The 14,080-nt window shown below is 44.0% G+C and overlaps 1 protein-coding gene across 4 annotated transcripts in view; it reads right to left on the reverse strand.

The window, feature by feature from the left end:
- Positions 1-950: 950 nt before the first annotated feature.
- TRIT1 (tRNA isopentenyltransferase 1) overlaps positions 951-14,080 on the reverse strand; it is a 90,221-nt gene continuing 77,091 nt past the window's right edge. For 3 of the 4 annotated variants that reach the window (XM_043995333.1, XM_043995335.1, XM_043995334.1), the window contains 4 exons: positions 13,832-13,909; positions 6,439-6,548; positions 5,261-5,378; positions 951-1,843 (listed from right to left, as the gene is read on the reverse strand). In XM_043995333.1, coding sequence (XP_043851268.1) covers positions 1,722-1,843; positions 5,261-5,378; positions 6,439-6,548; positions 13,832-13,909 — 428 coding nt within the window. In that variant the 3' untranslated portion in view covers positions 951-1,721. The remainder of the gene's footprint in view (positions 1,844-5,260; positions 5,379-6,438; positions 6,549-13,831; positions 13,910-14,080) is intronic. The other variant, XR_006355662.1, reaches the window with a different exon arrangement.

Raw genomic sequence — 14,080 nt, forward strand, 5'->3', positions numbered from 1 at the left:
AGCAGGATGCAGCTAGTCCGGTGATAAACTCTGCTCTTTCACACAGAGCCTGGGCCTGGCTCATCCCTGACACTTAAACCTTTCACTGGAGCTGGGGGAGGGGAGATGTGGAGCTGCTTGGAGGGCAGAAAGCAAGTGTCACAGTTCAGTACTTGGTTTCTTTATTCTAACTCCATCTTTCAAAAACCAAGGTGGATAAATTACTGAAAGCTTCTATGCGCCAGGCCCAATTTTCTTCTTCAGCATCTCAATAGGTGATACACAAAGCATTGTTTTTCCTCTTCTTCCCCCTTCGATAATCCTTTATTTAGCACCCACTGTGACACTGTGATGGGCCCTAGGGACACAAAGACCCAGCTTGTCCATACTCTCCAACCACACCATGCCTCTGCACAGAATATTTCCTATGCCCTTATGACAACACATTGCATTTCCCAAATGTTCTCAAGACAGGGAAGAAACTCAACACACTTCTAAAAGAGGTTTTAACTGGATATAAATACACTTAAGCCAAACCACTGGTTCTCCTTTGCCTAAAATAAATACTGCCCCCCACCCCCTCTCCCAACTCCTTGATCCTGGCATTCAAGGCCCCAGTATACTGCCCTGTGGGTCCTGTTCTCATCTTGCCCCCTCTAATCTTTGTGGCTCTGCTCATACCACCTCCCCCACCTGAAATGAACTCCCTACTCCCAGACTCCATCAGCTGCCATCCCTCTCCTTTCCTTAAAAGGCCCCCCTATTGCAGGAAGCCTTCCTTTACAAAGTGCCCACTGTGCTGCTCAGAGCCCATCCTCTGCACATGCATACCTTGCGGTCTCTCTTTAGCACTCTTAAGCATGGGCTCTAGGGCTTTGCACACAACAGGTGCTTAATAAATGTGCACTGGATGAATAACACAGACTCCCAATATCTGCACAACAGAAAGTGCAGTGATAATCACCAGCCTCTTAGCAGATGATGAGACAGCTTTTATTGGGCAAAGTCTCCCATGCACGAACATTCATATTTCAAGTCTTTAGAGTCAAGGACCTGGGTCCTTCCCATCTAGATAATGAAACAACTTTTAGTAGGCAGGCAGTCTCAGAAATACGAATATCCAGATTTCCTGGTCTCTGCTTACATTTTCTTGATTGTGCCAAACATTCCCAGCTAAAATACTAGAAACTGGTTCAGATGACTCTATCATTAACTATAAGACACCACAGAGCCATGGATACATAGAGGAGGCACTCAAGCGTTTGCTGAATGAATGAATGAACGAATTAAACACTCCTGATTAGGGAGCCCAGGTGTCCTAGTCACTATTGTGGCCAAACCTTTGGAGGCACAGAGCCTTTGTCTGGTAAAAGCCAGATGCAGCTTCACAAAAGAGTTCCTGAAAAGTGAAGAAAATGTTCTCTGTATCTTTTCAAAAAGAGATTCTCTATAAAAACAGCCATGATTGTATCAATACTCCTCTGCCCCAACCCCTATCCCTACCCCTCCATTACCAGCCCCCTGGGGAAGGACCAACATGAACAAACAGCCAGGGCTGGGCAGACAGTCCATGATGAAGCCCTTCCGACCAGAGGGAAAGGCTTGCTCTTCACAGCCCTCCTCCCTCTCCCATGGTAGGCACTGTTTTCTGGCCGCTGAGGTCAGTCACCCTGTGACCTGGCTGGCCACCTGCTTCTCAAATGGGAAAAGTAATCCCTTGATCCCTCTGCCCTGGGGACCCGTCATGGAGTTCTTTCATCAGGTTCAGGGAAATGGCTTTGACTTGGAGAGGTGGCAACAGCATCAGGATCCAATTTTCTTCTTTTCTTCAGCTGGTGCAGGTGTGACTTGGACTTTGTATGCGCTGGGGGCAAAGAGAGAAAGACAAACAAAAGGCCCTCAGTAAGATGTCCTCAGGGGGCTAGGACACCCCCAAGAGGAACAGGAAAACAAGCCTGATGGCTCTCCCTATGTGTTCTGCTTTCCTTTGGCTCCATTAAGCCCCTTCTCAGAGGCCTGGGGCTCGGCTCCACTGCCCTCTTCCTGGGACATTTCAATCCCCCACAAGGCAGGACTGCAAATTGTGGCAACCCCACCAGTGACCCAAAGCGGTGCTTTTCAGCAATGCAAAGCGGTCAACTCTCAGTGCTGGGAACACTGAGCCCTGCTGGAACCCTCTGGCCATGTTAGGGGGAGCTGTGCTGCCCCTTTGGGTCTCTCACCCTGCCCCCGGGTCTGGCACTTCTGCCTGCTCATCCCCATTCCTAGTCCAGGCTAGCAAGAGCCAGAAGCACAGTCCTTCTCCCTGTGTACAGAAAGCTGACCATCTAGTGCTGGAGTTTTCCAAATAAAACAGAGCAGGGGCAGCTAGGTGGTTCAGCAGATAAAGCACCGGCCCTAGATTCAGGAGGACCTAAGTTCAGATCTGACCTCAGACACTTGACACTAGCTGTGTGATCCTGGGCAAGTCACTTAACCCTCACTGTCCGTTCCCCCCCCCCCCCCAGCCAAATAAACAGAGCACCCTTGAATATGTGACAAGTATGAGTCTCCTTCCAGGGAGGAAACAGACAGCATGGATCTGAGATCCCACTGAAAGCCTCAAGTGTGGAAGGCTCAGTGACCTGGTGCTATCTCAGGCCTCTATCCTGGGACAATCTCCACCCCAGAATTAGTTTAAGGAGCCACATTTTTAACAGCCTGTGCATTACCAAAGAAAGATCACCCAGGAAGGCATGCAGACATATATTCCAGTGATCAATTTTCCTGCACAGGTATCACAAACAGATCGTTAGTAATGGTTCAAATGAAATCCATAATGCAAAAAGGCTTAGGAAGTTCAGTTACATCCATCTCAAGCCAGGCCCTATGGTAAAACACAGGGTTCTGGCTTCTCTATCCACTGGCAACAAGAGAAGAAAGAAGAAGATCGACAGATGGTGCTATAGAATGTCTTACCCAACCCACCCTCACAAAGGCTCCCAAGTGCTCGCCTATAAGAGGAATGCAGACAATCTCAGAAGCACTTTCTGTAGGTGGTACAACTTGAGTTTCTCTACATTGGCCACAATCTGCTCTCTTCCTCCACCCCCCCAATCTGGCTTGTGAAAAACCTGAGTCTGGCCTGTAATTGGTCACATTCTTCAGTGTAAATGTACAGATGTGGAGATCTCCCTTTCAGAGGGTGGTCTGTATTCAGGAGCTACCTCTATTAGCACCAATACGGTATTCTCTCTTCCCCTATCAACACCACAGACCAATTATAATGGGATTGGTACTGGCAACAGAATACCCTGCTAGACAGTAGAGGGTCTGACCCCATATGGCAATTCCTCTGTTCTGACAATGAAGTCTGATTTATTAAATTACCCCATAAGAGAACAAGCGACTTAGGTCAACATGGGCAAAATAGAACTTAAATTACTTAAAAGTGGTTGTAATGGAAGGATTTCTTGTCAAAAAACCTTCCAGTAACCCTACCTATCAAAGACAGAAATAGCAGAAAACCTGGAAGACTTGAATTCAAGTCTCAGCTTTGTTTCCTACTTCTAAGCTGTGTGAACCGTGGCAATTGACAGAATGTGTAACTGGTGGGCTCCTCAGGTATCATCTATTCCAATTCTCTTATTTTACAGAGGAAAAATTGAGACCCACAGTGGTCAAAATGGCTTTCTCAGGGCAGCTAGGTTGTACAGTGGATAGAGCACCAGCCCTGGAGTCAGGAGGACCTGAGTTCAAATCCAGCCTCAGACACTTGACACTTACTAGCTGTGTGAAGCTGGGCAAGTCACTTAACCCCAACTGTCTCACCAAAACAAAACGAAACAAGGCTTTCTCATGGTCTTAGATAGCAAAAAGAGCCATAGTAACTTTAAATGAATTTAAGAGCCATAGTAACTTTAAATGAATTTAAGTCTTCTGGACTAGAAATATGGTAACTTGGGGTAGTACCTAGTCACACAGTATCTATGCCAGAAGGTAACGTCTACAGGGCAACTAGACCAAAGGGCATCTTCTACTTAGGAATCCTCTCTAAAACAGGTTGTGACTATTCATTCAGACTCTACTTGAATAATGGAGAACTCATTGCCTCTCTCTGGGTACTCAGTTTCCCCAAACATAAACGAGGTACTTGAACTAACTGATCTCTTCTGGCTCTGACATCCCTTCACTATAACTTCATTAAACTTTTGAGTTCAATATGGAATTTACTGCAGGTTTACAGAAAGAGTAGAATTAACTTTTCATTGCATCTCTGTGGTCTGTCCAGGAGCTCCTCATGAAATTATGTACAGGAAATTATTAGAAGTTGCTCTTTCTACAAAAATATTTCTAGCTGCTCTTTACATGGTAGCAAGGAATTGGAAGTTGAGGGGGTGCCCATCAATTGGGGAATGGCTGGACAAGCTGTGGTATATGAATACAATGGAATACTATTGTGCTGTAAGAAATGATGAGCAGGAGGAGTTCAGAGAAACCTGGAGGGTCTTGCGTGGGCTAATGTTGAGTGAGATGAGCAGAACCAGAAGAACATTGTACACAGTATCATCAACATTGAGTGTTGACCTACTGTGATGGACTATATTCTTCTCACCAATGCAATGGCACAGAAGAGTTCCAGGGAACTCGTGATAGAAGAGGATCTCCAAATCCAAGAAAAAAAAAAGAACTGTGGAGTATAAATGCTGAATGAACCATACTATTTCTTTTGTTTTGGGTGCTGTTGGTTTTTTTTTTCTATTTTGAGGTTTTGCATCACTGCTGATTTTTTTCTCTTGTAACAGGATTAATGCAGAAATAAGATTAATGTTATTATGTGTATATATATGTGTGTGTGTATATCTATATATCTATATGTATATAGATATATAGATATAACCTATATCAGATTGCCTGCTGTCTAGGGGAGGGGGATGGGAGGGGAGGGAGGGAGAAAAATCTGAAATTGTAAAGCTTGTATAAACAAAAGTTGAGAACTATCTTTACATGTAACGGAAAAAATAAAATACCTTATACATAAAAAAAAAAAGAAGTTGCTCTTTCTATAATAGCTACTTCAGCTCAAACTTGAAGTGACTCTGAGTTGTCTGAAATTTTAGATGAATTAGCAGCTCTCCCAAGAAAGTCTCCTTTTAATTTAATCAGTTTTCATTAGAACCAAACTACCATTTTCAGAAATTATTCCAATGAGCAGAAGTTACTGTTCTATTAAAAGTCTAAAAATACCCAAGCTAAGAAGTCTTCCGCACCTCTCCCCCCCAAATTCCTTTATCAGGTTTACCTGCCCATTCTCGATCTCCAATGATGATTCTATCACACAATTCACATCTGTGATGACTCCGTTTATTCTCAGTTACATCACACTGTAACTTTATGGGAGTGGCTATAGGTTGCTTGCCCTGGGGAAAGCAAATCAAGAATAAAGCATTTGACTGAGAGATTTCTATTTTATTCTCAATTCTCTGAGATAACAGCTTATAGAACACCTTCCTCACAACAAACAAGTGAAAAAGGCAGCCTAGCAGACTAGAAAGGATAACAGGTTTTGATGTAGCAGACTCATGCATTACTGTAGACAGATATCTCTCTCCTCTCTCTCCCCCTTCTCCCTCTCTCTCTCTCTCTGCCAGTTTCCTAATCTGTAAAATTCACATAGTACTTGTACTTTTTACCTTGCAGCCTTCTTGTGAAAAAGCATTCTTTAACCTTTTGCAACCAAGTTATTAATAAACCTTCAAAGTTCTACATAAATGTCAGGTCACTGTTCATTTATGATCCTGGGTGTTAGAGACATGGCAGGAGTGCTGATTCTGGGAATAAACTTGATGAACATGAAAAGTGAAGAGGAGGTTATGAGAAGCCAAAACCTAAAACAAGTCTGTCCAGAGGAAAGACAAAGGGAGCTCCGAAGTAATGTTTTTTCATTCTTAAATAAGGGACTGATATGATCACATACAGTAAAATGGACAATTTTGGTTACATAAAATTAAGAAGTTTTTAAATGAATGGAATTGATGTAGCTATAATAAGAGGAATGATCAAGTAGGGGAGAGAAGCTTAGCATATATATCTTACAAAATACAGGAAACTAATACAAATAAAGAAGAAAAAGGGGCAGCTAGGTGGTGCAGTGGATAGAGCACCAGCGCTGGATTCAGGAGGACCTGAGTTCAAATGTGGCCTCAGACACTTGACACTTACTAGCTGTGTGACCCTGAGCAAGTCACTTAACCCTCACTGCCTTGCAAAACAACCAAAACAAAACAAACAATATACTTCTTGGTTATGAGGAGAGGTTCAGAAAGACCTTGGAAAGTGAAAACTAAAAAAGGCTGGAGAAAGCACTAAAAACAAGTCAACAGAGCTTGGGGCCTCAGAGGCAGGTTCAAGGCAACAAACATCTCTCCTGAGGAAAGGTGTTCACAACTCTATGCAGACAGTACTGCAATGGGAAGGTACCTGGATGAAGCTTCCCACAATCTGCAGAGCAGGTCCCAGAACTGATTCCTCCCATTTTAAGGCATCAGTTACCTCCAAACCATAAATCGGGGGCACATTGGGTCCAGGGCCTGACAAAAAAGAGAAACTATTAGTTGACACAGTCCAAGCCTAAACTAACCCTGCTCCAAATGTTCTGTGGCTTCATACCACTAAAATTCCTGAGACAAAATTCACCGTTCAGAATCCAATTCACACTTTAACATAAACCCGATACCCTGTCTCTAGGCCAAAAGCATGGTCCCAAGTGCCCAGGGTTCACTTAGGGTATCTTAACAGCAATAACAATGACTGTACAAAGTCCAAGACAATCTGACAGCCCCAGCTGCCTAACTCCTGAGAGGTAGTAAAGCAAAAGATCTCTGAAAATTGACCAAGAAATGAGCCTTGACACTCTTTGAGAAATCTGTGACTAAATATATACACACATAGGAGGAACTGCCAAATCACTACAGTAGGAAACATACTGTCAGCTTTTTTGGCAGAGGAAAAGCCACCAGACTCAGAGGAAGAAGACCCGGCTCGAGTTCTAGATCTACCACTTATTACACTTCTGACTCTCTGCCAGCCACTCCCCTTGTATATGCCCTATTTCCATCACAAGGGCTACTGAGGAGCCAATGAAATGGCATGGAAAGGTGCCCTATGGATATGAGCTATTATGATGAAGCGGCTATTTCTCCTGTAGCTCTACACTTTCGAGATAGGAGAACTAGTCCCTAGGCTAGTCCACGACCACCTCTGGGCAGGCGGCTCCCAAACGTACATCTCCAGTCCTGAATGCTCTTCCGAGGTCCAGAGCTGAGTAACTCAAGGGCCAACAGGACCCTTCTTGTTTCACTGGCACTTCAAATTCAAACTATCCCCAAATACTCCTAAACCCACATCCCCTTTCAGACAGCACCGTTTTGTCTGTGGCACTACCAATGACCCTCTCCCACTCCTGGGGTTATTCTTGACTCTCTCCTCTCTTGACGGTTAATGGTAAATCCGACTGTTTCCACCTCTTGCACAAACTGCACCTGCTGTGTCTACCCGAGTAAAGAGGTGTCCATCACTATCTGCCATGATGACTGCCCTTCAAGTGGCATAAAACATTCCTTCGTCATCATGATATTAAAGGCACCTCTACCCCATGCCAAACAACCCTAAAGGACTTTCCTGTCTGTAATGTGTGGCTTTTCCAATTTAGCCCTCATACCTTTGTCAGAGGTCATCTTTTGTACAGACCAACTCAGGTGACTTCTGGTCAAGAGCTTCCTTTCATTTCCTACTACTCATGGAGCAAAACTCGGACTCCCTCTGACATTTAAGGCTCTCCAGAATCTGGCATAACCTGACCTTTCTAAACTCATCTCATGTCATTCCCTCTATGTACTTTTAGGCACCAGCCAAAATGGACCACAAGTTTCCCTATGTGCCTTGAGCTTCTCCTATCAGTGTCTCTGTATTCCTATTTAGCCCAGCGTCTAGCACAGTGTGTCGTCATTGTGTCCAATTCTTTCTGACCCCGTTTGGGTTTTTCTTGGCAAAGATACTGGAGTGATTTGCTATTTCCTTCTCCAGCTCATTTTACAGATACGGAAACTGAGGCAAACAGGATGAAGTGACTTGCTCAGGATCATATAGCTAATAAGTGTCTAAGGACAGATTTGAACTTCTGAACATGAGTCTTCCTGATTCCAAGCACAGCAGTCTATCCACTATGCCACCTAGACACATCACCATAGTTGGTGTTTAATAAATGCTTCCTGTGGGGGCAGCTAGGTGGCGCAGTGGATAGAGCACTGGCCCTGGATTCAGGAGAACCTGAATTCAAATCCAGCCTCAGACAACACTTACTAGCTGTGTGACCCTGGGCAAGTCACTTAACCCTCATTGCCCCGGTCCCCCACCCCCCAAAAAAGCTTACTGAGTAACTATTTGCTCAGGTACTTCCCTAGGCCTGGAATGTCCTCCTACCTCCTCCCTTCCTCTGTTAATTCCATACCAATCCTTTAAATCCTGACCCAAATAGTACCTACTCTACAAAGTCTTCAATTCAAATCCGGCCTCAGACACTTAACACTTACTAGCTATGTGACCCTGGGCAAGTCACTTAACCCCCATTGCCCTGCAAAACAAAACAAAACAAAACAAAAGGCACCCACACCCAATGACTAGTAAAAGTTTACTGTTAATGGAGACTGAGGCACCTACCATCAGGAGAGGTGGAGTCAGGCATCCTGGCATGATTCGGTTGCAGACAGGTAAAGAGCATCAAGCCCTGGACAAAGACATCAAAGGCCACAGCGTGCCAACGGCTGGCAGGTGCTGGCCTTTTTACCGTGCCCACCACAAATGAGTTTCTTCAGAGAGAAGCCTGAGCTGCACCTGCCCTCCACCTGCCCTTCCAAGGAAAGGTGAGACTGGGAGGTGTGGCCAGTGTCCACAATCCACCTGGCTTAGGGTAAGCTCTGCACCTGTTTCAGGGCCACTCTACACTCTCCTCTCCTCCAAGCCCTTTGTTAGGCTTCTGTGTCCGCCCTCAGCCCCTTTCCACAAGTGCTCAGCTCCCAGCTGCTGTCGATGGCTCTGATCCAAGGCTGAGCTTCACTGGGGAAGTCCCTCTGGCTTCCCGCCAAAGTGATGTCTCCCCAGCAGAAGAGACCCAAGCCAATCGGATGGGCTCCTGACCTGGAAGGCGGCTGTGCCTTTCACTCCAGCACTGCATGTGTTTGTGTGCAAGAGAAGCAGGCATATGACATGCTACGCCATCAACTCCATATGCTTCTGGAGGGTGAGGGTAGGGCAGAATTATGTGGCTTTTCAAGATTAGAAAGTTCCAACAATGAAAAGTGTCGTCTGTTAGAAGAGACTTACTTCAGGAAGTCAAGGGGATCAAGGGAAGAGAAGCTATATTGGGAGTCTGCGGTATACCAAGTTTCCATCTTGGCCAATGATCAAGTTTCTCCTGCCTAACTGGACAAAGAAATGAAAGAAAGAAAAAGAGCAGAGTATCCAGTGTGCCTCCAGGTTAGAAAGTCATCCCTAACTATCAAGGGGCAAATGACAGTCTGTGGATGGATGAAATCACTGAATCAGGCAGGTCCAAAGAAGACCTAAAAGCCCAAGGCACATGTGCTCAAAGGGAGAGAAGAGACACTGACAATGAAACATGTATAGCCCAAAACAATGCCCCAAATAAAGTGAAAGTTTATTAAGACTGGCGATTCAACTACAGACGGGTTTAGGCCCTGTGCTCATTGCTAGGGATAAGGATGAAAAATGGCACAGTTCCTGTACTCCAAAAGCCCATGGTCTTATGGAGGGATTTGTGGAGAGATAGGGCAATTATAAATAAGTACAGTATGAGGTAGGATGTGACAGGGCAAAGAAAATCCAGGCAGACTGCTCTAAGAAAATCCGAGGAGGGAAACTAATGAGGGCAATGGCTTCTGGCTGTGCCTCTAAGGAGAAGAGAGACTGTTAACACACAGAGGTAGGAACAAAGTTGAATCCAAGCTGGAGGAAAATGCATTCCTTCAGTTCTCCTTATCTATAAAAGAAAACACACTGCCCAAAGCCAAAGAGCATGTTAGATGATTTATTCAGAAGCTCCCCTGGCACACCCACCCACAAGTTGTAAGGTGGTTTCTAACAATCTTAGTTAATCTTCTTTCGGTCCACAGCCACATAACTTACTCCTTCTGAGACCGTGCTGATGTAGTTCAGGTAACTAAGGGGGTGGCAGTGGCAGAATAACAATTTGCTGCCTGAACACCAGACAGACTCAGAAGGCCTAGTGTCAGTGTGAATGAGGAAAGGGAAACCTACAGCAGATTCCAAAGGTTAGACAGCTTAAATGTAGTGTTTTGTAATCTTACTGAGGACTGTTTACTCCTGACTTTGGGAAGGAATTCCTTGGCAAAGATGAAATGTTACAGGATAAGATTCTTAACTTGTGGGTTTGGGAAGCTGTTTTCTAAAAAATGTTTTGAAAACTGTATTGCAACAGAACTAGTGTCCTTTGTAATTTTATTTTATGCATTTAAAAACATTTTGGGGGGCAGCTAGGTGACAGTGGAGATAGAGCACCAGCCCTGGATTCAGAAGGACCTGAGCTCAAATCCAGCTTCAGACACTTGACACTTACTAGCTGTGTAACCCTGGGCAAGTCACTTAACCCTCATTGCCTGCAAAAACCAAACCAAAACAACAACAACAAAACAAAAACAAAAACAAAAAACCCAGAACCCTAGTTCTAAGGTAATCAACCTTTTAAAGCTTAAACTGTGATTACAGTAAATTGAAAATCTTTGGCACCAACAAAATTAATGCATCTAAATTAAGAAGGAAAGGTATTGACTTGGGAAAAAATCTTTTTACCAAACATTTCTTCTAAAGGTCTGATATGACACCAAGATTTATACCCATAGAATACAGACAAAGAGCTCTCAAAAGACAAACCACAAACTATTAACAACCATATGAAAGACTGTGCCAAATCATTAATAATAAAAATGCAAATTAAATCAACTCAGAGGTGTCAATTCACACCTAGCAAATCGGCAAAGATGACAGAAGATGGTCAATGTTGCAGGGGCTGTAGAAAGAAAAGTAATAATATACTCTTGGCTGAGCAGGGAATTGGTCCAACCATTCTAGAAAGCAACATGAAATCTTGCTAAAAAATTAACTCAAATGGCCTCCCTCTTTGAAACAGAGATTCATTGTTAGGCATATATCCCCAAAGACAGAGTTAGGGGGATAGACCCATAATTTCACTGATAAAGAAAACAACTGCATGAGAAAACCCTCCAACCAATGCAGGTTGACACTTTCTCTGAAAATTCGTGTCTTAAGAGAGCAGCTTGGAACACTGTTAAGGTTAAGAGACATGACCAGGGTCACGACAGGCCCCATATCTGTCTGAGGCATAACCTGAACCCAGGTCCTCCTGACTTCTGGGTCAGCTCTCTATCATCCCTAGATGTCCTCATACCCCAACCCAAAGAAGTCAATGATAAAAATAAAGGCCCCATAGGCACCAACATATTTGTAACAGCTCTTTCTACAGTCAAGAAATGGAAATAAAGTCATGCCTACAGATTGGGAAATGGCTAAACAAGGTGTGGTTCACAAATACAATGGAATGTTACTGCTCTATAATAAAGGAATATGAAGAATTCAGAAGCATCAAAAGAATTAGAGGGGCAGCTGGGTAGGTGGTGCAGTGAATAGAGCACCAGCCCTGGAGTCAGGAGGACCTGACATTTACTAGCTGTGTGACCCTGGGCAAGTCACTTAACCCCAGTTGCCTCACCAAAAAAGAAAAAAAGGGAAAAAAAAGAAAAGAAAAAGAAAAGAAAAAAAAGAATTATAGAAACTGAAGTAAGTAGAATCAGGAAAACATGCATAATAACAACTGACATAAAAAACTATAGCAACACTAAAATCCCATAACACTGAACACAGTATAATTAAGAACAACCAAGCTCTCAACCTTGAAGAAAAGATAAGAAAATGCACCCCCCTCCCTTCTTCAAAGAGCTGAAGGACTATGGGTATGGAAACTTCTTGAAACTGTCAGAGTTGGCTGATGTGCTAGCTTTACTGTTTTTCCCCCTTTTTATTCTTTGTTTTAAGCTCTCTAGGTGAGAAGAAAGGACACATTTGGAAATGATGGTGTTGTAAAAACAATTAAGTGTCATGTTTTTTTAAAAGCTTAAATTGATACCTGGTATATATTTTCCTATACCTTTCTGCAGAATGCCCATCTATTGTATCACTAGGAAGTGACCTCACCTGTGAGAGAGAGAGAGAGAGAGAGAGAGAGAGAGAGAGAGAGAGACACACACACACACACACACACACACACACACACTTGTTTATTTTGGTTTGCTTTGGGCAGAGCAATGAGGGTTAAGTGACTTGCCCAGGGTCACACAGCTAGTAAGTGTCAAGAGTCCGAAGTCAGATTTGAACTCAGGTCCTCCTAAATCCAGGGTTGGTGCTTTATCCACTGTGCCACCTAACTGCTCCAACCTGTGAGATAGTTTTTCCAGAGGTAACAAAGAGTAAAGAATTCCAGAGTGAAAACACTTCACATTTGCATACATCATCTCACTTGACCCTCAGGTATTATGCCCAATTGACAGTTAAGGAGACAGTCTCAAAAAAGGTAAGGAAACTGGAAGAAGGTGACATACACAGCTAGTAAGCCTCTGCTCCTTCCTATCTACATCATCTTTGGAGAGCCACCTAAGCCACCTCACTGCCTTGGGCCTGAGCTACCTCATCCATGAAACAAGGGGGTTGTAAGAGAAGGTCATTAAGGTCCCTTCCAGTTTCAGATCCACGATTCTAAAACTTGAACCCAGTTCTTCTGACCCCCAATGACACCATACCTGTCTTTTAACCACTCTGACGATGGCTCTCCCATCTAAGTCAGGAGAGAGTCTGGTACCATTGGAATGGAATGATACCTGACTGCTCATCTCCCCCATCCCAAAGCTCCAAGCACACACCAATCGCCTCTTCCACGATACTCTCTAGAATGCCTGTTGCATGGGCACTAAACATCCCTTCATCTCCAATCTTTTTCTCCCTCCTGACTTAAACTCCTAGTTATTACTGAACCCTGGCTCCTTTTTGGTTACAAAGCCTCACTAGTCACCCTTTCCAGTCCTGGGTACACCTTCATTCATTGCCTTTGGCTCATTGTTGGAGGAATACTCCTTGTTCCCCATCGCCATTTCCAGGTTCTTTCCCCTACTTCATCACTCCATCAGCTCCTCCTCTGAGGTTGACACAATTCAGATCTACTTCCCAGTCAAAGCCTCATCTGAACCTTCCATCCCTGCTATATGTCTTCTGCTCTTTGTTGCTAAACTCCATGAGAAGACCATGTACAAAAGGCACCACCACTTTCTTTCCTCACTCTCTTCTTACAATCTGGCTTCTGACTCATTACACCAAAACAGCTTTCCAAACTAATGATCTTTTCTCAACCTCACTGTTCTCAGTCTCTCTGTATGTAGCCTTTGCTGTTGCTGCTCACCCTCTTCTTCTTGATCCTCTCTTCTCTAGGTTTTTGGGACACAGCTTTCTCCTGGTTTTCCTCCTAACTGCTCCTTCTCTGGCTCCTCCTCCAGATCATGCCCTCTTAACCAAGGTTCTGTCCTGGACCCCCCCCCCCCATTGTGAAGCAAACATATACACCGTAATGTGCTTTAGAAGTGGGTTGTTACATTTTGTGAAACACTGCAGAAACCAAAATGCATTTACTAGGGCCTGCTAAAAGAGGGATAGCAGTAACTCTTCTCCAGTATAAAAGAAAAAACTATAGGACACAGTGGTACAGGGAACTTACGACTTAAGAAGCGGTTTTTAACCCATTTGTTTTGTTTCCGAGCATATCTCTTGGTCACTTGTTTTAGAGCCTCAATACCTGAAAGCAAAGAAGACAAAAGAAGTCAAGTAACCAGCATGAATGTCCTTAAGGCCTGCTAAGGAGAGCCTTAGAACTTGGAATCAGAGAGCAGACAGCCTTTGGATGGCACAGAGGAACATGTGAGCTCTGATGAGGTCTGAGAACATGGCTACTTTTACAGACTGGAGA

Source organism: Dromiciops gliroides, chromosome 3, assembly GCF_019393635.1.
Source record: "Dromiciops gliroides isolate mDroGli1 chromosome 3, mDroGli1.pri, whole genome shotgun sequence".
Lineage (NCBI taxonomy): Eukaryota > Metazoa > Chordata > Mammalia > Microbiotheria > Microbiotheriidae > Dromiciops > Dromiciops gliroides.